Source organism: Mesocricetus auratus, unplaced genomic scaffold (assembly GCF_017639785.1).
Source record: "Mesocricetus auratus isolate SY011 unplaced genomic scaffold, BCM_Maur_2.0 Super-Scaffold_100004, whole genome shotgun sequence".
In the NCBI taxonomy this organism is placed as follows: Eukaryota; Metazoa; Chordata; class Mammalia; order Rodentia; family Cricetidae; genus Mesocricetus; species Mesocricetus auratus.
This window is the reverse complement of record NW_024429189.1, coordinates 6,596,802-6,619,327: the sequence shown is the minus strand read 5'-3', so window position 1 is coordinate 6,619,327 and position 22,526 is coordinate 6,596,802. Positions and strand designations below refer to the sequence as shown.

Below are 22,526 nucleotides of genomic sequence, written 5' to 3'. Positions count from 1 at the left end.
CAGTTCTCAAAAGATATCCCATTTGGATACTTCATGTTGAAAAATGTAGAAAAATACAGAAAGTCTTTGTTTTCTGAAATTAAAACTACCATGTTTCTTTAAGAGCAGTTCATAACACATGATGGTCTGGAATCTGAGCTAAGGTGCTTCAGGCATAGTTTTCTGGTGTGGTATGGTGTAAGGGCACCCACTGTGCAAAGAGTACATGTCTGTTCAGAGCCAAGGCCGTAGTAGAGTCACATGTGACCCAACAACATGGGTCACAGTGGCCAAAAGCACTTTACATCCTGATGTGCTTAAATCTGATTTTCTGGTCGTTGCATCTTCAGAAGAGTTTTACTGTCACCATCTTTGCTGACCCAGACATCTAGTTACTCATAACTCCTGGCTTTTAAGGAGTTGAGGTGTAGGCAGCAGGAGTTTGCTCCGCATCACAGAGGCTGAAGCCTGGGACCAGGTTTGCAAGCCTGTGTTCACCATGTCACCCACAACGGCAGCTGTGGGTCCCTGACTTCTCAGGATCTGGCTAGCCCTGTCTCCCCTGCACTCCCTAAGCACTCTTCAGTGCGCAAGATCCATGCTGCAGACACTGTTCGCCCCAGCGACTGGCCACAGGCTGCTAGCGGCACAGTTGTTTCCTGTCATTCTGGCGTAGTGCCCTTACAGAGGTGCCCAGTAAACCTAAAACAAGCCAGGCATAGTGGCATACACCTGCAATCACAGCCCATAGGAGACTGAGGCAGAAGGAGGGCAAGTTTAGGGCCAGGCTTAGCAAGTAATGAGAACTTGTTTCAAAAACAAAATGGTTGGAGAGATGACTCAGTGATTAAGAACACCTGCTACTCTTCAAGAGAAACTGAGTTCAATTCCCAGCACCCACATGAGGTGGCTCACAGCTGTCTAGAACTCTAACTCCAGCGGTGTCTAACACCTCTTACCTCTACTGGCACCTTCACTCATATGTACATTACTCCCTCCACATATTTAATAAAAAAATAAAGTAAAATATCTTACCCCACCCCCAAAGCAAAAGTAGCACCCATTTAAAAATGTCTCACTTGGTAAAAAGTGCTTGCCACATAAATTCAAGGATTTGAATTCGATGCCTAAAACCCACATAAAACAGCCAGTCATGGTGGTGCACACCATGCACTAAGAACGGAGAGGCAGGTAGGTTCCTGGGGCTCACTGGCCAGTCAACCTAACCCACTTGGCAAGTTCCAGGTGAAGTCAGAGACCCTGTCTCAAAACACAAAGTGGATGGATCCTGAAGAAAGACACCAAAGGTTGTTCTCTGGCCCTCACATGTGTGCATGCATACCTGCGTGTATACACAAACATGCGTGCACATACATGCACCCACAAATTAGCTTAATACCCCTGTCTGTAACTGCGCGTATTGTCCAATACATGTAAGTCCCACCACATTCTGGACGCACTGGGACTGGAGGAGGAGGAGCTCGTCACCAGCATCTCAACAGCACACTACACAACTGAGTGGAAGGCCATTTATTCTTTTTCCTTCTGTATATTAATATTAAAGTATTTTTCATTTTGGGGATTTTTATTTGTAACCCAAAGTCTTCCTGCATTTTAAATAAAATAGACTGCATGTCTCAATAATCTCATGTTGCCTCCAACACAGAGCTAACAGCATTATGTGTATGTACACAAAATATCACCTTTTATTCATCCTAGTTTCAGTTAAATTGGTTGATTCAAAATTGCAAGAAAGAACAGTTGATTTGGAAAGAGTATGCATTATCATGCCTCTGAAGTGTGTATTTTTAAAAAGACATCCTGTGTCTATAAGGAATTACTGTGGTTTGTTCTTCAGCTCATAAAAACTGGTGTGTCATAAGCTGTCTGTGGGATACTGAGCAATTTTCATGTACCACACTTGCTGAGGGGTGTTGAAGGTGGGGTCCCAGCAGTACTCTGGGGATAGGAGTTTGGTGGGTTTTTTGAGGAAAAAATATTTGTTGAGGTATTTTTCATAGGTGCTATTAAGTCCATTTTCTGCATCCCAAACAACACCTTTCAAATATTCCTGAGCAACGTCCAGAACCTGAAAGGGCACTCCCCCTATAATGGTGCCTGAGTAATAAAAGTCCCCCAGGCCAAAGGGAATGTAGGCTGCTGACATAGGTCTCCTCTCATAGGGGAGATAACTTGTCTTCTGGAAATACCACCAAGCATGGAGCTGGGCTACAGACGTGCTCAGGGTCTCCACCCCAAACTCGCTCTGGAAGACCAGGTTGGCACTCATGCTGAAGAGGAAGTCCACCTCATATCTGATATGCTCCTGGATGTGCTCTGCCAGGATTTTCATTCGGATGAGGTCCAAGTTGGTCCACCATCTCTCCTCACCTATGGTGTGTATTTGAAAGGATTGCAGAGGGTTGTAGTCCACTTCAGGTAGCTGTATGTGTCTATCCACCATGATGTAGAAGATCACACGGTACCCAGGCATGAAGAACTTGCTGGCAGATTGCAAGAATGGGTCCAGATACTGGTCAGTGAGGCTGGGAACACACAGAACAAGAAACTTACATTTCTAAATGGAATGGGTGTTGATAAGAGGAGTGTCCTTGATACTAAAAACCCAAACAGATCAGGGTAGAGATGTTGGGTCTAAAGGTCAACCAAGCTGGTTAGTAAGGCCACAGGCCTGACAATGGCCATGGAATTTCAGAACTGAGTCAGAGCTGAGTGAGGCATTTGTTAAGAACTCCCAAGTGGCCTTATGGACCCAGCCTTGGTACAGGGACTCATCATAGCAAACTTCTATTTGGCATGCCCAGCAGTAGTGGTCACAAAAGAGGACATGCAGCTCTTTGGGAGCAAAACATCTATGGATGCTGAACCACATGTCCCAAGATAAAGGGGGCAGGGCTTTACAGCATCTACCGGCCAATAGCAAACACAGCCAAGCCCACGGTGATGTTCCACTTTCTGTAATATTTCTCCAGGGCCACTCTGTCGAAGGTGCCTTCCCATACGACTGGTGCCAGCCAGTTTGTGGTGGTGATGACATCCAGACGTTTCCTATGGGACACACAGAAGCAGAAATAAAATATGACAGTAGGGTTCCACAGTCAAAAACTGACACAAGCTGTCGTGTCAGAAACCAAAGAACAGCCACGTGTTGGGTGTCACTGAATGGCAGCATCGATGGGCACCCAATGGCAGATGTTAACCCTGAGATGGCGCCGGCTAGACGCCAACCAGCGGACTCTAGTTCTCTCGTGTGACCCTGGAAATGCTCTAGTTTTCTTCTTGTTCCTCACGCCGGCACACAGCTGGCAAGTGGCTGAGCGGGCAGAGCCACAGTGTCCCCAGCCAGTCTAGCCTCAGACTCTGCGTTCTCCCTCCAAGCCTGAGACCATTCATCTCGAGAGCTGGCTACAGTTTAGCCAATTAAAATAATAGGCAGCCCGGGGTCAGAGCCCTGCCATAGTCTTGGTTTTGCCTGAAGTCAGCACTGTAGGCAGGATCCTGGCTTCCCCGCCTCTTCATCCCTGCTCCTTTTCTGGCTCTGCATTTTCTGGTTCAAGCAGAGGGGGTTTTTATTAGGGAAAGGGATCATAAAAGGGGGAAATGGAAAGGGGAGACCAGCCTCCAGAGACAGGAGCAGCAACTGATTGTGTATCCTCTCAGAAACCCAAGGACAGGCCAATACAGACGTCTGAGCACTAACACCCATGGGTGTGGTGGTGTACAACTTTAATTTTGGGAGACAAGGAAAATGGATCTCTATGAGTTTGAGGGTAGCCTGGTCTACTACATAGCATGCTTTCAGGCTAGACAAGACTACATAACAAGAACCCTGTCTAAAAAAAATCTATGAAAGTTCTACAGCTGATGTGTTTGATAGTGAAAGGCTGACTTCTTCCTCCCTAAAATCAAGAAGATGATAAGGATGTCCCTCACACTGCTCTTCAACACGATGGTGGAAGCCATGGCCATTCCTCTAGGTGGAATCGCTGTGTCCTATTGGGAACAAGTGATTTCACAATGCCACAGTTGGACCTGAAGCTCAATTTCTCTATGTCCTAATGCTTTCTATTGTCTAGCTTTTATAGTGTATCTATCATTTACTCTACCCATGTTGCTGGATGTGAAGTGGTAACTCGATGTGGTTTTGATTTGCATTCTCCTGATGACTAAGGTTGTTAAAGTGTGTTCCAAATCTTCCTTGGGTGCTAGCATATCTCCCTTGAAAAATGGCCCATTTTTACTGCTCTTTGTTATTTAATAGTAAGAGCTGTTTGCCAATTCAGAATACTGACTTTTTATCAGACGTGCAACTTGAAAACATTTTTCCTATTGTCCTTTCACTTTGTTTCGTTTTTCTTGGCAGGGTTTCTCTGTGTAGCCCTGGCTTCTCTTCTTCATACAGTCTGCAATGTTTTCAGTTCCAATTCAGTCCAAGTTATCTGTATTTCCTTGTTTGTACCAGGCTAAGAAGATTCCTCCCCTCCTAGAGCACTGGATGTTTGTATTAAAGAGTGTTGGATTTTACCAAATGCTTTTTCTGCATATATTAAGATGATCAAGTGGGTTTTTTTTTATTATTCTACCAATACACTGATTTTGTATGGGTTGATTTTGTCCACCGAGTGTCTGAGATCACTGGTTCTCCCGTCTGCTGGCACCTGCTGCTGAGGTCCTCTGTGGATTAGTCATTTCACTTAGCGTTCTTTCGGCTCTAGCTTTGTTTTGTGTAAGGACGTCTATATCCTTTTTGTTGTTCACTTTTGGGTAGACTTTGTTCTCACACTTTCTTTTGCTCTGCTCCATACGGGAATTGATTCAAACTGGTCAATCCAAAGTCGATCTTCTCTGGGGATAGTTTCTACTGATTCTTCCCCTCCTCCCTATAAGGATCAACAGGGTTCTTTCTTTGGATGTTTTACTTTTTTTTTAATTGAGTAATTTAGATGTCAATGTGGCAACTCAAAAGATCAGGCTTTGCTTCCCGTCTGGTATATGGGCTACGAGCCCTGCTCCAGCCTCTGCCCGGGGCCCCACAGGTGAAACGCTTCTCAGGAGTAAAAGGGGGGGGGTCAAAGATTTCTGCAGTAACTTCACACACAACCTGAGGGTCGTGCGCTTTATTCCATGTGCTCGTCCGTGTTCTGTTTCTACTCTAGTAATCCTGTCCTGCTTCTAACCTCTCCATTCTTTTACTTCTAGCTCCTTCTATCCTGAAATATCTTCCTCAAAGTGATTTTAAAAAAGAAAGTTTCTCTCATTGGTCAAGAGCACATTCCTAGAGGAAGCGATAAGGAGCAAAACCATGACCAGAGAGGGAGGGCACAGGGCCCAGTGGCAACTTTAAGACACAGGTCTGTTGTCAATTGACTAATGAAGAACAGGCGTGCTTTATGGTTAATGTGAGGTCAGCTTGGGACAGCACTTTCCTATCTGCTGGCAGAGAGACTCCGAGACACTGTTGCTCTCTATCTCTCTGAGAGCTATGGCTCAACAACTTTAGACATGCCATAATTCTTGTCCTTGGGCATCTGTGAATGTCTCAATTGAGGTCTCTTTTCCCTGGACACTAACACTGACCAACTCTGCCAAGGAGGATTATTGCAGAGGGGGCAGACTTCTAAGTTTATACAAAGACCTGGTTGAGAGAGCAACGGGGTTGGCTATGATTACTTTCTTGCCAGAATCACACATAGCTGCGGGGAGGCATCGAATACACCAATACATAGGGGCAAATGTGCCCAGTAATTGATTAATACACTGTAGTGCTGTGGGAAGAATCCCCAAGCTGTAACGTGAGGGAAAGAACTCTCCACACAGAATCTGCAACAGGGACATCTGACACATTCAGAAGGCAATGTACCCATCATCTTGCAGATAAGGTTGAGATATGTATCTCTGGTGACAATATTCCTCATCCTCTTGCTAAATGTCCTTTAAGAGGTAATCTCTGATGCGTTGACCCCTGATGTATGCTCTGAACTCTCACTGCATAATTCTGCAGTCTGTAGCAATCTGGGTATTTTTTTCTTTTGTTATGTTTGCTTGCCAGTTAGCTTAATAGCTCACAGCTGATGGGACAATTTTCCATAAATGCTAGGGATCAGTAAATTATCCATTCTGCTAGGAGGCCCTGCGTACAAGTTGAGGAGTGCCATTGTCACACAGCCAGGCTGCAGGCAGTGACACTCGACCTTAACTTGAACGACCTGCTTGCACAGAGCCCACGTCAGCCGGAAGTGGGGGCTCAGAAATTTCTCAAGGTCTTTTCTGAACTCACAGCCCTCCACAAGCATGGCTTCCCATCCCAAGTGTCAGATATTTGCCAAACTTTCCAAAGCCCTCATGGATAGTTCCAGGCCGACATCCTTCTTGAATCCTTTGCTCAATCTCTTATTTGCTTCACTGCCCTGCCTTTGGTAGTGGTGAAACCAATGCCTGTGGGTTCTCTGTGCTTGAGGCTTTGAAGGGTGTCATCCTTCCTGTCCTCCCTTCCATGTGAAGACTGCTGTCGTCCATCATGGAGCAGGAGCTCAGCACCGGGACCAGGGCATTAATTAAATACCCCAAACATCACTGTCCTCCCATAGGCTCAGGAAAGCAGTCTGTTCTTCCATTTTTCTCACTGGTTTATGTGGAGGAGGAGGAGAGAGAGGCTTACTCTGTCATCTCTGCTGACATCACTCAAAAGATAGTTTTCATGCCTGTGATACTGGCAAGTGGAAAAGAGCAGAGTTCTTTGGGGATTTATATAGGGTACTGCCTTGGGAGACTGTATCCATAGAAACTGTATCCCTCAACATTGCATGTCAAAGCCCTAATCCTTGTATGTGATGGTATTTGGAAGTGAGGCCTTGTGAGTCATTGGCTTATGAGGTTGGGTTTTGTGTCGTTGTCAAAAGAGACAGATAAGGTTTGTCCTGCTTCCTGTCTTGGCCACACCAGGACAGTGTGGGAGCTGTCTGCAAGTCAGGAGGAGGCTTCCCTGGATCCTGACTGTGCTGTTGCCCGGCCATAGACTAAGCTCTCAGTGGAAAGAGAATTCCCTCTGCCTAAACCACCCAGCTATGACAGCCAGAGTGGCCCGACACCTGTACCGTCTCCTTGGTTCCAGTTTTACTCAACACTCTATCCAGAAGGCAGGTGGGGGGGACACAGCAGCATTGTTCCCAACAGCAGAATCACTCAGGGCCATGAGCAGAATGGCAAGCCAATAGGCTGCCTGATGCAACACTGGGCAGTCACACAGGCAACAAAGTCTATTACAGCGACTAGAAAATTTGCTGAACCTTAACATGGTTTTGGGCAAGGAGTCCAGAATATCACAGGAATGGTGTACCTCTTTCTAAAGCTACAAACCACTAAAATGGGCTTTTCCAGAATATGCACCCATATTCTGGTTATGAGATTAAATTTACATAAAAAGAGAAATCAAAGTCTGATCAACCAGGGTCACATGATTGACCTTCGGGACTCAGGATGGTGATTGTGTTAGAGGTGAGGGCAGATCAAGGGAACAGGAAGGGCACAAAGCCAGACACAGTGATAGGAAATTGTAGTTTTTATTTCATTTTGTTGTTGTCTTATTTGTTTGTTTGTTTCGGGACAAGGTTTCTCTGTGTAGCCCTGGCTGTCCTGGAACTCACTCTTTAGACCAGGCTGGCCTTGAACTCAGAGATACACCTGCCTCTGCCTCCGGAGTGCTGAGATTAAAGGTGTGGGCGGCCACCACCTGGCTCATTTTTTTAAAGCAAATTAGGGGCTGGTGATCTGGTTTCAGGGTAAAGCACCAGTCTTGGAAGCATGAGGACCAGAGTTCAACCTCCAGTACTCATGCAAAGCCCAGTTGTTCACGCTTGTTAGTCCTAGATTAAGGAAGGTAGAGCCAGGAGGAGCTTGAAATCCAGGAAGTCTAGTCAAATCAACAGGCTCTGGGCTCTGGGAGCAACATCTCTTGGGGAGCAACACTCAAGGTTGTCCTCCAGCCCCTATACACATGTATGCCAGCACACACATGAACACATGCACACACACTAACAAATGATATGAGTGGAGTTGTGTGGGATGATCCAGGAGCTGCCACGGCAGTGGGTGAGGGCTGGAGTTGTGTGGGATGATCCAGGAGCTGCCACGGCAGTGGGTGAGGGCTGGAGTTGTGTGGGATGATCCAGGAGCTGCCACGGCAGTGGATGAGGGCTGGAGTTGTGTGGGATGATCCAGGAGCTGCCACGGCAGTGGGTGAGGGCTGGAGTTGTGTGGGATGATCCAGGAGCTGCCACGGCAGTGGATGAGGGTAACCTAACTGTGCATCACAAAAAATGAACAATAGCTAAAATGTGTTCCCATAACAACCGTGGAGACACAGATTGCATTGAGAGAGTTTAACAGACTGTTTCACCAAGAATAAGAGTCACGTTGCAGTTATTAAAGGGAAATAGCAACTTTATACCAAGTTTTAAACGCCATAGTGTCCGATGTAAAGATTCCCATTTTAGAAGTTCGTCCTGCAGATAAACACACATCACTGTACAAATTCCATTCAGCATCCTTCACCTTGCTCATGAAGTGCCAATCGAGAACCATCACCCATCGGGGGGAGTTGTTAACAAGATGCTGAACACAGAGCACGCGACACACACGTAATCCTAAGGAAATGGCTGTCAATAAAATGACTGCCAACAACCAACAACCCAAGTTCAGTTCCCGATATCTACGTTAGATCCTCTGAATGGATGGGGAACACGGTGAGGGTTGGGGGGGAGTGGGAGCTGGGAAGAAGAGAGGGGGAGAAGAGAAAGACAGAGTAGGTCATGGGGGAACAGGAAGTTGAGTGGGTGGGGGTAGAACAGGGGGAAGAGGGAATCATAGGTTAGAAGATGGATCAGGCACCAGAGTGACCTCGAGTGATCTAAAGGGATAACACCAATTGGCAAGCTAAGTAATAGTGGAGAGACCACCTCGAATGCCCATTCCTGATAGTGAACTTGATGCCTATAACCATCTGGGAGCCTTTATCCAGTGGCTGATGGAAGCAGAGGCAAACACACAGTTAAACACTGAACTGAACCCAAGGAACCCAGTGGCAGAGAGAGAGGAGTGATGAGCAAATTGGCAAAGAATGGGCTGGCAAAACCAGCAGAGACAGCTGATCTGAACAGGGGAGAGCTCTTGGACCCCAGACTGACAGCGGGGAGGCCAGCATGGAACTGATCTGGACCCCCCCCAATGTGAGTGTCAGTGAGAAGGCCTGGGCAACCTATGGGGCCTTGAGCAGTGGATCAGTGTCTATCCCTGGAATACAAACAGTCATTGTGTGCCCATAGCACAAAGAGGGATGCTCTCTCAGCCTGGACTCTTAGGGGAATGCCTGGACCCTACCCGGAGTGAAATGACAGACTCTAGATATCCCCTATGTGGAAGGAATTGGCAACAGGGTGGGAGGCTGGGGGGGAAGGGGAGTGCGGAAGGAGGGGAGGGAGAGGGAACTGGGATTGACATGTAAAACAAGCTATTTAAAATTAAAATAAAAATGATATAAAAAAAGGAAAAAATCAGTAGATGTGGGACCAGCAGGAGGGTACAGGTGCTTGCTGTAAAACCCGATGACCTGGATTTGATCCCCAGGAGCTACACAGTGGAAGAAGGGAACTGACTACTGCGTGTTGTCCCCCGACCTCTACATACGTGCCACAGCACATATATGCATGTGAACACACACACACACACACACAAATGTAAATCAAACAGCAGCAATGAGTGTGGTGTCACTTGTCTATACATCCTAAGCCCTGGGAGGCAGCAACAGCTGGATCCCTCTAGCTTACTGGCCAGCCAGTCTAGGCAGTCAGTGAACTCAAGGGTCAGTGGAAGACCCATCTCAAAAACCAAGGTAGGGAGTGATCAAGGAAGGCTCCCGATGTGAACACCTCTACAGACACACAAAGAAGAAAAGGAAAAGAAAGACACTCACAGGTGGAGAAGAGGTCATTTCGTCACGGGAGGTGTCCACACCAATAATGGGCCTGATTTCATGCCCATGCATCTTCCTGACTCTGCAAGGGCAGAGGATGCTAGAAAGGCCGGTCATAGCCTTTTCCTATCGCTTCCAGGTGAACCTGAGGGAAACCTGGATAAGCCTCAGACCTGACTGTTTCCCCCACTGTCAGCTCCTGTTGGCTGAGTTTAAGCCACCAGTGACAGAGCTGTAGACATGTAGTCAAGGTGATACGGTTGGTCATGTGTGTTCAGACACCAGCTGTCTCATGACCTTACGACTTCCTCTCCACCATCAGCTACCAGCACCATGAGGAGGAAGATTTGAGACTGGCTCTCCATCTCCACACACCAATGCCAGTGAACACACCCTTGCTCTTCGAAACACTGTCCTCTCAGGCATGGCTGTCCCACAGAGGCAGGAGCAAGAACCTGCCTCATATCTCTTCCCCTGAAGAAGCAGGAAGGCTAACCGTGAATCCAGGCCAAGACACCAGCTTCCTCCGCAGCATTGGTACTTCCTGTCTCGGGGGAGCTCCTCTGGGCTTTTGTCAAAATGGTAGAAACAAACTCCTAACTCAAGGCACCCTAGCAGAGTTGTGGCTGTGCCGAAACTGTCACCCCCAAATGACACATGCTTTTGTCTTTGCTCTTACCTGGGGTTAAACCAGTCTGAGAGCTGAAGTTCTTCTTCCTGGAGGCCCCTGGTACAAAGAGCAGCAGGTTACTGGGGCATCTGCTCACTCAGAGCTTGCCCACTGAGCCCTCACTGAGCCCTCACAAGGCCGCCTCAGCTCCCTGGCTCTGTCCCTGTCCTCGCTGCCTAGCCTCAGCTTTCAGTGGCTTTGGGACAGGCTGGTGATAGAGCTCCGGGGACACAGTTTGGTGCCGAGGAAGTAGCTGGGAGAGGAGGTGTCTCCTGGTCTGGAGGGGGACAAGCTGGCTTAGGGAACAGAGCAGGTGAATTGGGGCAGAGGCCACAAACAGCAGCAGATTGAAGAAAAAGGTAGGTTGGTGGGAGGAGGAAAGGGTTACTCGAGAATGTCAACTCAAAAAACAGCTATCCACATGATGTGAAGAGGTCAGGAGCCCACGCATTCACCTTTGATTCCCACCCCCTTTTTCTACGACACAGGGTGATACCATGCAGTCCTGACTGACCTGGAACTCACTATATAGACCACGGAAAGGCCTTGCCTCTGCCCCAGAGCTCTAGGATGCAAAGTATCCACTACCCCCTCCCATGCCTTGATCTTTAAGTGTTTGTAGCTTACTGTGGGGTAACTCCCAGACAAGCACACCGTGAGTGGAGGTAGCAGCTGTTTGAAAAGCAGCTTAACCTGATGCCAGCAGCTTAACTAAGCCCACTTTCAATGACCTCAGAACAGTCAGATGCCTTCAACTGAGCAAAGTCACCCACACTCAGCTTGCCATGTTATGAAGTAAGAAAGGATTCTGGGCCTTCCTGAGTCTGGACCAACAGTGGAAAAAAGAAGGACTGTCCAAGAGCACTTTCCCATCACAGATGATGAGTCAGTGCCGTCACTCATGGTCTTAGTTAGGGTTTTATTGCTCCGGAGAGACACCAGGACCACTGCAACTCTTATAAAGGAAAATATATAATTGGGACTGACTTACAGTTCAGAGGTTCATTATCGTCCTGGTGGGAAGCATGGTGGCATGCTGGCAGACATGGTTCTGAAAAGGTAGCTGAGAGTTCTATATCCAGATCAGCAGGCAGCAGGAAGAGAGAGCCTCTGAGCCTGGCTTGGGCTTTGAAACCCCAAAAGCCACCATAAGTGACACACTTCTTCCTCCGACATGACCACACCTCTAATAATGCCACTCCCTATGGGCCTTTGGGGCCACTTTCATTCAAACCACCACACTGTTTAGTTTAATCGCCTGCCTGGCAGCTTCTGGTGTGCCACCTGGGGTGTTCTGTGACAGACCTGACCTCCAGAGCTCATCATTTTCTGTTGAGATCTGACATGGCCTTGCACAGACATCCCATCACCAAACTGACTGCCTCCTAAGACAGACTGATAAAATTCCAAGGCCCCTCATCAGACAACACATGACAAGTGGGGAACTTGCTAAAAATCATCAAGTTGGGGTGCCTGCAGAAATGGCTCAGTGGTTAAGAGCACTTGGTCTTCTAGACCTGAGTTCAGTTCCTGGAACCCATGCCAGGTAACTTGCAGTTGTCTGTGACTTCAGGGCATCCACGACCAGAGCCACAGGGCATCTGCCCACCCATGCACATATCCACATACAGTCATGCACACATACATTGAGCTAAAAATAATTAAAACAAATGTAAAAAGCCACTGTGTTTCAGTGTGTTGATCCTGTTAATTTCTAGATTTAGGACAGAAACCATGGCTGGCTAAAGAGCAGCCTGGCCTAAAGAGCCTGTTCCCCACAGAGACACTCCAGCAGTGACTGTCATGCCCTGGTCTTGGGGAGCCCCTGCTGGTGCTAAGTCAATGACCAGCCATGGCTTGAGTTTCTGGATCTTCTTCTCCGCAGAGGTTTACCAACACAAAACATACCCAGCCACCTTCTTTAGATCCAGCCAGGATCACATTCCCAGTCTGTTACACACCCAACAAGAGCACACTCAACACCTACTGACCGGGTAGGTGGGCTCTCTGACCTGGAGACTCCAGGGGATGGGAACCACACACTAAACCCTCCCCCAAACAGATAAGCCTCTCCTCCTGGCCCCAAGTCCACTCTAGGAGGCATTGCCCCTGTTCCAAAAAGTCAACCTGCCGGGAGGAAGGGGCTTTTCCTCATACAGTCCTACCCCAAGAGCCAAGGAGTAAGCACTACCACCTCATGTTCTGTCTCTTCAGAAACCTTGCACCACACACACACACACACACACACACACACACACACACACACACACACACGGGTGCGTGTGCACACATTGGTACACCCATACACACATGAGTGCATGTTCACACACATTCACATACACACTATGGGCCTGCTGACCTACACATAGGGAGGCTTGTTTATTTTTCTTCCCCCAGCCTCTGTCACCTTAAGACCCTCTGTCCCTGACACTTTTGTCCTCCCGTTTACAGAACGTTCACACAGTGAAGAGTGATGCCTTGAGAGGGCATGTTTTCTGAGGAGAGGGTTTGCCAGAGAAAATACAGGACACCACAGAATGTTGCTTTGAGAAACACCGTGGATGGAGGCTGGAGAGAGGGCTCAGCAGTTAACAGAGCTGACTGTTCTTCCTGAGGACATGGTCTCAATCTCAGCACTCACATGATCTCTAACTCCGGTTCCAGGGGACCTGAGACCCTCTTCTCACTCTTCTGGGACCAGACACACATGTGGTATACATATACACATGCAGTGAAAACACATAAAATGAAAATAAATAAAAAGTAGGCAGTGCATATGTTAAATGTCTGTTTTGATTGTTTTATGGGACACACTTTCAGTGAACCTGATCTGCAGTCTACCAGAAGTGTGACTCTGTAGCTTCTGTTTCTGTTCCCTAAATACACCAGCTCTCCAGTACATACACACAGTAAAGGATTTACACCCAAAATACAGCAACCTGATTGGAAAGAAATAAAATGCTCATTTTATCACAAAACATGCACAAACAAAGACCAACAATACATGGGGCTAGGGAGAGGATTTAAAAATTTTTAAAGGTATTCTTTCTTTTTTCTTTTTTGAGACAGGGTCTTGCCAGGTGGTGGTGGCACACGCCTTTAGTCTCAGCACTTCAGAGTCAGAAGCAAGTGGATCTCTGTGAGCCCAGCCTGGTCTGCAGAGCTACTTCTAGGACAGCCAAGGCTACACAAAGAAACCCTGTCTCAACACACACACACACACACACACACACACACATACACACACACACACATACACACACACACACACACACGGGGGGGGGGGAGAGAGAGAGAGAGAGAGAGAGAGAGAGAGAGAGAGAGAGAGAGAGAGAGAGAGAGAGAGAGAGAGAGAGAGAGAGAGGCTAGCTCAGGCTAGCCTCCAACTCACAGAGATCCACCTGCCTTTGCCTCCCAAGAGCTGGGACTAAAGACATTCATTCTATTCTTGGCTATGGCTACTTTTCCAGTGGCACTCAGAAACACTGTATTACATAAATAGATTCAGGAAGATGTATAGAGGAGACAGGAGTTAAAAGTTTCTAGGAAAACAATGTTGGCAGATTAACAGATATTACTCTAGCAGGTAATAGTCTTGTCTATATAAGGCACAAAATTTTCACCTTTAATCCCAGCATTTTGGAGGCAGAAACAGGTGAATCTCTGTGAGTTTGAGGCCAACCTCAACTACAAAGTCTACAAAGTGAGTTCCAGTACAATCAGAGCTGTGACACAGAAAATCCCTGTCTTGAAAAACCAAAAACAAACTAAAAAAGAATTAAATAAAATAAAAAAGACACAAATTTGGAACTTTGAAGTGGTTTATAATTGTTATAATTACATTCCAGTTTTGGCCTGATGGCTAAGCACTTGCCTGGCATGCTCCAGGCCCTGTTCTATGCCCAGTACAACAACAACAGTAATAACTGAGCACCCTCCTCGGCCAGACTCCATTTTCATGACATTGTCATGTAACATATGAAATTCTATAGCATAGAATTACCCCCTGTAAGCAGTTCTGCTATTTCCCAGCATCTGGAATGCAGCCTGGGACAAGAAACTCAACAAGTGTCCACCTGGCATCTGAAAATGAGAGAATTAAAATGGGCACAGCTTCCCCAAGAAAGAAACTTCTGGTGATGCAGGATGTCCTTCTATAAGCTACAAATATGTGCTGATTTTATTGGTTGATGAATAAAGCTGTTTCGTCCTATGACAGGACAGAATATAGCTTGGTGGGAAATACAGAGATAGAAAGAAGATGGAGTCAGTGAAACACCGTGTAACTGTCATAGAAATAAGATGCCAGAACATTACTGGTAAACCTGCAGAAAATATGAGTTCATTTAATTGTGAGAGCTAGCCAGTAATAAGCCTGAGCCATTGGCCAAGCAATTATATATTTAATATTAGCTTTTGAGTGATTACTTCATTAAGTGGCTGCGTCAACCAGCAGTCAGGAGAGAAACCTGTCCAGTGAGACCAGGTGAGACAGAGAGAAACTTCCAACTACTTCTGGTTCACTGGTGTGTTAATGGCATCTTTGGATGAGATTCAGCATTGGCTTTCCTGCAAGCTGTGTGGTTCATCAGTATTTACCTGAAGTAGATCTTAGCCATCAGCAGCAGGAAGAGGCAGGAAAGCAACATTAGCATTCTCCTTTTAGCACGCATTCCTTCCTGGAGGAGGGAAGGAAAAGGAGGTTCTAAGTGTGGGTTAAGCAGACACACTGCATCCCAACACCCCCAACGGTGGGTTAGTGTCTGCTCACATTTGGACACTAACTCAACAGTTCCTTCTAGAACATTCAGTAAGAGGGTTTAAGGTTATCTCTAGTCTGCTTGAAGTGCCTTAGAAATCCTCAAAGATTTGGAATGTGCTGGCTCTCCTTGTGTTTCCTAGAGAAGCAAGTACATTGGTGTGTGTGTGTGTGTGTGTGTGTGTGTGTGTGTGGTGTCATTGGCAAAGAGGCTGATGTTGGGTGTCTTCAATTGCTCTCCACCTTATTTTTTGAGGCAGGGTCTCTCTGAGCCTGAAATTTTCACTTCACCTAAGCCAACTGGCCAGAAAGCTAGAGAATCCTCCTGTTTCAGCCCCCTTAGTGCTGGGGCTCCAGCCACATGCCACATCCAGATTTTACATGGCTTCTTATGCTTGCACACCAACCGCCTGTCTCCCCAGCCTGCAAGTCCATCTTGCTCCGATGAAATAACTGCCATGAATCCCTATCGTGTTTTTGAGTCAATGGGGTGGGATCATGATGATGAGATCAACCTAAACTGAGCCAATAAATTCTGCCCTCAAAGTTGATCTTGTCATTTCCTCTCTAGCAGGCATGGTGAGACAGACCAACTTGTGCCATTTATGCAGGGACTGCAAAGAGGAGCAGTGGTTACAGCAAGGCAGGAGGGTCCAAAGCTTAATCTGAGATCCAGTTGTCATGCAGCCTAGCTTGGAGGTTTCCCATGGATCTGTTTGAACACTGTGTCTAACAAGCCAAATGGCAGCATGCCCGAGTTCGGTGGAGGGCTCTGATGACCTGCTGCTGAGAGAGGGGTTGGGCAAGGGTGTGGCTGGCCCTGACTTGAACTGGGCTCTTGGCACACAGAACACACTCACTTTGGAAGACAAGCACAGCGTGAAAACACAGAAGGTTAAGGGTCTCCTTTGTAATCTTATATTGCTTACTCACTGATGTGATGACAATCTGGGTGTTGTAGTCCAGATGTAGAAACTCATAAAACAAATGTATAAAATAAATTCACCTGTCTCTTTTGCCCTTTGTCACATAGGTACTGGGGAATGGGACATCACAGATGGCTCACATTCTGACTCTACTGGGCAATTCTCCGTGAAACGTTACCCTGCTCAGAAATACCCTTTCAGTTTGAAAATTGACATCTTTAAGCTCACTACTATCGGGAATACATGGACAGGCAAGCTGTGATCCATCCAGCTAGCTGCTCTGTCCCCAGCTGTTTCCCAGTGAACCTTGAGGCACCAGCAGCCTCAAGGCCAAGGTCAGAGGATGCTGTCTATACACAATATTTTGTTTTGTTTGTTGAGACAGGGTCTCATTCTGTTGCCCAGACTGGCCTTGAACTCACAGCAATCATCCTGCCTCAGCCTCCCAAATGCTGGGATTGCAGGTGTGCACCGTTGAGCCCGGCTCCCAGACACAACTGCTCAGAGTGCCAAAGGCCCCTTACCTCAGATCAGGGTTAGGAGACAGCCAACACGTCCCTTCAGGACTAGTGTTTCCCAGGGAGTATATCTCCAGGACGTTGCCATATGAAGTACCCGAGTGCATCCGCTGCTTTTGTGGTGTGTGAATCTTCTATTAATGGTGATGTCATCAGCATCACAATGGCGCCTGGCAAGCTTCTCTTCATGACCAGTAGACGTGACTTGGTCCCACTGGAAACTCAAAAGAATTTCTTGGATTATTTTGTTGCTTTTGTTTCTTCTGTTGTGGCGTTTCTTCCAAGGACAGATACTTCTTGGCAGGGAGGGTTAGGGCAGCATGTGTGCTGGTGTCTTGCATAAACAGAGAGGGGCCCTCCATCGCTCCCCCTCCTGCTGTAGACGCTGCTCATGAAGAAAGAGTGAAGCCCTTCTTACACTTCCTCAGACTTTTGTTTATGTGTTCTTTGCCCAGTGATAGGAGCACAGGTTATCATTTAGGCATCATATGCACCCATTATCATCAAGTAGCTATGTGTGGTTATAACATAACCCTGCATTTATTTGTTTGTTCATTTTACTCTTGGAAAATAAGGAAACCCAATGAGGTAGTTTGAATGTAATTGGCTCCCATAAGCTCATAGGAAGTGGCACTATTAGGAGGTGTGGCTTTGTTGGAGGAAGTGTGTCACTGGATGGGGGGGGCTTGGTTTCCTGTGCTCAAGATACTGCCCAATGTCTGAGACCATTTCCTGTTGCCTTCTGATCAAGATGTAGCCAGTACCGTGTCTGCGTGTACACGGCATGCTCCCTGCTATGATGATAGTGGACTGAACCTCCTAAATTGTTAAGTGAGTCACCTCATTAAATGCTTTCCTTGGAAGAGTTGCCATGGTCATGGTGTCTCTTCACAGCAATAGAAACCCTGACTAAGACATCCAATGCGTGAGTTAAGCAGTTTAAACACATCCTTAGGCTCCAAGCAGCATCCAAAAGGAAAAGGAGAGAAGAAAAGTCAGGTGGTGGTGGCACACGTCTTTAATCCCAGCACTTAGGAGGCAGAGGCAGGCAGATCTCTTTAAGTTCAAGACCAGCCGGATCTACAGAACTAATTACAGGATAGCCAGGGCTACACAGGGAACCCGTCTCAGAAAGAAGAGAGGGAGAGAGGGAGGGAGGGAGAGAGAGAGAGAGAGAGAGAGAGAGAGAGAGAGAGAGAGAGAGAGAGAGAGAGAATAGTCACATTCTCCTGAGTGGAATGGTAAGCCGTCCCTAGCAGGAAAGAATTTTGGGAAAGAAAGGTACTATATTCTAAGACTAGCCCATATTCCTAGGGGTGGTCCCCTGAGCCAAGTCACTGATCTGCCCACTTAATCAAACTTTTGGAAGGGGGCCAGGGTGTGTCTCCACCTAGAGGTGGTTCCATTCTTCACAATGTGTCTGTTGTGTCTGAAGTCAGGAAACAGGTGAATTCTGCTTTCTTAATACTCCATCCTCAGGAAGGCTGGCGCTTCCATGCCTGTCTATCTGACCCTCACTGCCTCATGTAACCAGCATCTCTCCCTCTCCCTTCCTTCAGCCTGGACACTCCTCTAACACAGATGGCTGAGGCCCACACCGTCCTACACAGGTTGCTCACCCCAGGTCCCAGCCACAGCAATGCCTAAGGTCCCACAGCCAGCAGCACTGACACCATCCTATCAGCTAAGACTTCTGATTATTATCTGCTGTGGAAGGAATGTGATCTGCCAAACTCAGACTGTAATTTAATCCCCAAGTCATGCCTGGTTACAGAAGATGGTCTGTTCAGGCTTCATATCCTCCATTACTATAAATTCTCACTTGGATCACCCTCATAGGTTCCAGGAAGTTTCCACTGCTCTAGGCTTCCACATCATCCCTCCAAAGCCCCCCAATTCCAGTCATCTCTCCCTCCATCCCTCCATCCCTCCATCCCCTGCCTGATCCCTCCTGTTCCCATCCCCATCCATCCCCAGTCCACCCACAAAATTTACTCTATTTCCCTTTCCCAGGGGAATCCCTGCATCTCCCCTGGATCACTCCTAGTTACTTAGCCTCTCTGGGTCTGTGGATTGCAGTGTGGTCATCCTTTACTTAACAGCTAATATCCACTCATAAGGGAGCACATACCACATTTATCTTTCTGGGTCTGAGTTGCCTGCCTCAGGAGGATGATGTTTTTTCTAGTTCCATCCATTTATTTGCCTGAAAAATCTCACGGTATCACTTAAAAACAACAGCAAACAACAAGTAGTACTCCATTTTGTAAAGCTTCCACATTTTCCTTACCCATTCTTCAGTTTGGGGACATCTAGGTTGTTCTGGCTGTTATAAAGTTGCTAGAAACATAGTTGAGCAAGTCCTGGTGGTGGTATGGCATGTTTTTTGGATATATGCCCAAGAGTAGTATAGCTGGGTCTTCAGGTAGATCAAAGCCCAGTTTTCTGAGAAACTGCCATACTGATTTCTATAGTGACTGTATGTTGGCACTCCCACCAGCAATGCAGGAGTGTTTCCCTTGCTCCACACCCTTGCCAGCATAAGCTGTCACTAGTGCTGATCCTAGCCATTCTGAATGGTGTAAGATTGACTCTCAAAATAATTTTGATTTTCAATTCCTCAATGGCAAAGGATGTTGAACATTTCAAGTGTTTTTCTGACCATTTGAGAACCCTCTATTGAGAATTCTCTGTTTAGATCTATACCTCATTTTTAATTGGATTATTCGGTTTATTGATGTCTAGTTTCTTGAGTTCTTTATATAAATACATATATCGGTCCTCTATCAGATGTAGAGTTGGTGAAAGTCTTTTCCCAGCCTGTAGGCTGATGTTTTGTCCTATTGATGGTGTCCTTTACCTTACAGAAGCTTTTCAGTTTCATGAGGTTCCATTTACTAATTGTTGATCATAGTGCCTGCGCTATTGGCGTTCTGTTCTGAAAGTTGTCGCCTGTGTCAATGCATTCAAGGATATTCCCTACTATCAGGTTCAGTGTGTCTGGGTTTATATTGAGGTCTTTGATCCACTTGTATTTGAGTTTTTCGAAGGATGATAAATATGGATCTATTTGTATCCTTCAACATGCTGACATTGAGTCAGATCAGCATCAGATGTTGAAGATGCTTTCTTTTTTTCCATTGTGTATTTCTGGCTCCTTTATCAAAAATAAGGTGTTCATGGGTGTGTGGATTTATGTCTGTGTCTTTGATTAGATTCCATTGATCAACCTGTCTGTTTTTATATCAATACCATGCATTTTTTTATTGCTACAACTCTGTAGTACAGCTTGAAATCAGGGATAGTGATACCTCTGGAAGTCTTTTATTGCTCAGGATTGCTTTAGGTTTCCTGGGGTTTTTTCCCACATAAAATTGTGTGTTGTCCTTTCAAGGTCTGTAAAGAATTGTGCTGGGATTTTGATGGGCATTGCATCAAATCTGTAGATTGTTTTTGGCAAGATGTCCAGTTTTACTGTTAATCCCACCAATCCATGAGCATGGGATGTCTTTCCATCTTCTGTTATCTTTAATTTCCTTCTTCAAAGACTTGAAGATTTTTGTCATACATGTCTTTCACTTGCTTGGTTAGTTACACCATTTATATTATCTATGCTTATTGTTAAAGGTGTTGTTTCACTGATTTCTTTCTCAGCCCCTTTGCCATTTGTATATAGGAGGGTTACTATTTTTTTTAGTTAATCTTGTTTCCAGCCACTTCACTGAAGGTGTGTAGAGAGCTGCAAAGTGCCTCACCCTTAAGATGGTGCTGGCTTCTGCCTTCTGCTAGCCCGACAGCAGGTGCTCTCTATGATAAACAACACCTGTATTTGGTTAAGGCTGGATATCAGGCTTGCTTCTACGTACATGGACCTATCTGCATGTTCCACGTGGCATACTGGGGTTGGCCGCCCAAGGGCTTTTAAGCTGTGGGTTGGGGCTCCCTGGCGCTCCCTGGGAAAAGAAGATTCTTCAAGGTTTCCTGAATAAACTGCTTAAAGAAGAGTCTGGGCGTTGCGTCTTCCTTGCTGGTCGAGGTTGGGCGTGACAAAGGTGTTCTTCAGCTGAAGGGATTCCATGGGATAATTTTTAGGGTTGCTTATGTACACTATCATATCATCTACAAATAACATTACTTTGACATCTTCCTTTCTAATTTGTGTCCCCTTGATCTCCTCCAGTTGTCTTATTGCTCCAGCCAGAACTTCAAGTACTACATTGAATAGATATGGAGAGAGTGGACACCCTTGTCTTATTCCTAGTTTTAGTGGAATTGCTTTGAGTTTCTCTCTGTTTAACTTGATGTTAGCTAAAGCCTTGCTTTAAATTACCTTTATTATGCTTAGGTATGTCATTTGTATCTCTGATCCTTCCAAGGCTTTTATTATGAAGGGGCGTTGTATTTTGTCAAAGGCATTTTCAGCATCTAATGAGATGATCATGTGTTTTCTTTCAGTTGTTTATATGGTGAATTACATTGACTGATTTTCATACTTTGAACCATCCCTGCATCTCCAGGATGAAGCCTATTGATCATGGTGGATGATATTTTTGATGTGTTCCTGTGTTCTGTTTGTGGTATTTTGAGTAATTTTGCTTTTATGTTCATAAGAGAATTGGTCTGTAATTCTCTTTCTTTTTTGAATCTTTGTGTGGTTTGGGGTATCAAAGTAACTGTGGACTCATAAAATAAATTTGGAAATATTCCTTCTATTTCTATTTTGTGTATTAATTTGAGGAGTATTAGAGTTAATTCCTTGAAAGTCTAGTAGAATTTTGCACTAAAACTGCCTGTTCTTGGGGGTTTTGTTTGTTTGTTTTTATTTTTGGGGGGATTTTTGCTGTTTTTCTTTTGTTGGGAGACTTTTCATGACTTGTACTATTTTCTTAGGGCTATAGGCCTATTTAAGATGTTTACCTGATTTTGGTAAGTGATTGTTATCAATAAAACTTTCCATTTCTTTTATATTTTTTCCAACTTTGTGGAGTACAGTTTTTTTGGAGTACAGATTTTTAAAATATGACTTGATAATTTGGACTTCCTCAGTATCTGTTATATCCAACCCCTTTGTCTCTGATTTTGTCAATTTGGATATTCTTTCTCTGCCTTTTAGTTTGGATAAGGGTTTGTCTATCTGTTGATTTTATCCTAGAATCAACTCTTTGTTTCATTGATTCCTTGTATTGTTCTCTCTGTTTCTATTTTGTTGATTTCACCCTTGAATTGAATCATTTCCTGCCATCTACTCCTCTTGGATATGCTTGCTTCTTTTTGTTCTAGATCTTTCAGGTGTGCTGTAAAGTTGCTAGCATGAGGCCTCTCCAATTTCTTTATGCAGGCACTCCATGTGATGACCTTTCTTCTGCACTGCTTTCCTTGTGTCCCATGGCTTTGGGTATGTTGTGCATTCATTGTCACTGGATTCTAGGGAAGCCTTTAAATCTTTATTTCTGTCATTCAGCAGCACACAACACACTCTTGCCTCCTGTCCCTTGAGACTCTGCCAGCAGATGCTCCATCCCCAGATATAACTCTTTGATCTCAATTCTCCAGAACCAAAACTTTTCTTTCCTCACGAAATTAGCCTGCCTTAGGTGTTTCAGTATAGTAACAGAGAAGTTTGCCCCATTTCTTAGAGAACATCAGGGAGCCACGGCCTCATAGGATGCCAACTAGAAGGTGTTTG

General features: G+C 45.8%; 1 protein-coding gene across 2 annotated transcripts; it reads right to left on the bottom strand.

Moving 5' to 3' along the window:
• Nucleotides 1-1,510: 1,510 nt before the first annotated feature.
• On the bottom strand, nucleotides 1,511-16,994 carry Glt6d1 (glycosyltransferase 6 domain containing 1). 2 transcript variants are annotated; one of them, XM_013123259.2, is made up of 5 exons: nucleotides 16,847-16,994; nucleotides 15,237-15,316; nucleotides 10,647-10,694; nucleotides 2,911-3,048; nucleotides 1,511-2,525 (listed from the first exon to the last, which is right to left on the bottom strand). In XM_013123259.2, the coding sequence occupies exons 2-5, from the start codon at nucleotides 15,308-15,310 to the stop codon at nucleotides 1,856-1,858; spliced, it is 930 nt and encodes a 309-aa protein (XP_012978713.2). In that variant the 5' UTR covers nucleotides 15,311-15,316; nucleotides 16,847-16,994; the 3' UTR covers nucleotides 1,511-1,855. The 2 variants fall into 2 exon arrangements, with proteins under 2 accessions (XP_012978713.2, XP_040601166.1); XM_040745232.1 differs by lacking the exon at nucleotides 10,647-10,694 and having other exon boundaries at nucleotides 16,847-16,993.
• Nucleotides 16,995-22,526: the final 5,532 nt, after the last annotated feature.

Coding starts and splice junctions, on each gene's coding strand:
- Glt6d1 (XM_013123259.2), bottom strand. CDS start 15,310: ATGCGTGCTAAAAGGAGAATGCTAATGTTGCTTTCCTGCCTCTTCCTG. Junction 10,695..15,236: donor ATGGCTAAGATCTACTTCAG/GTAAATACTGAT, acceptor TCTTTGTACCAG/GGGCCTCCAGGAAGAAGAAC. Junction 2,526..2,910: donor GCTGTGTTTGCTATTGGCCG/GTAGATGCTGTA, acceptor GTGTGTTCCCAG/CCTCACTGACCAGTATCTGG.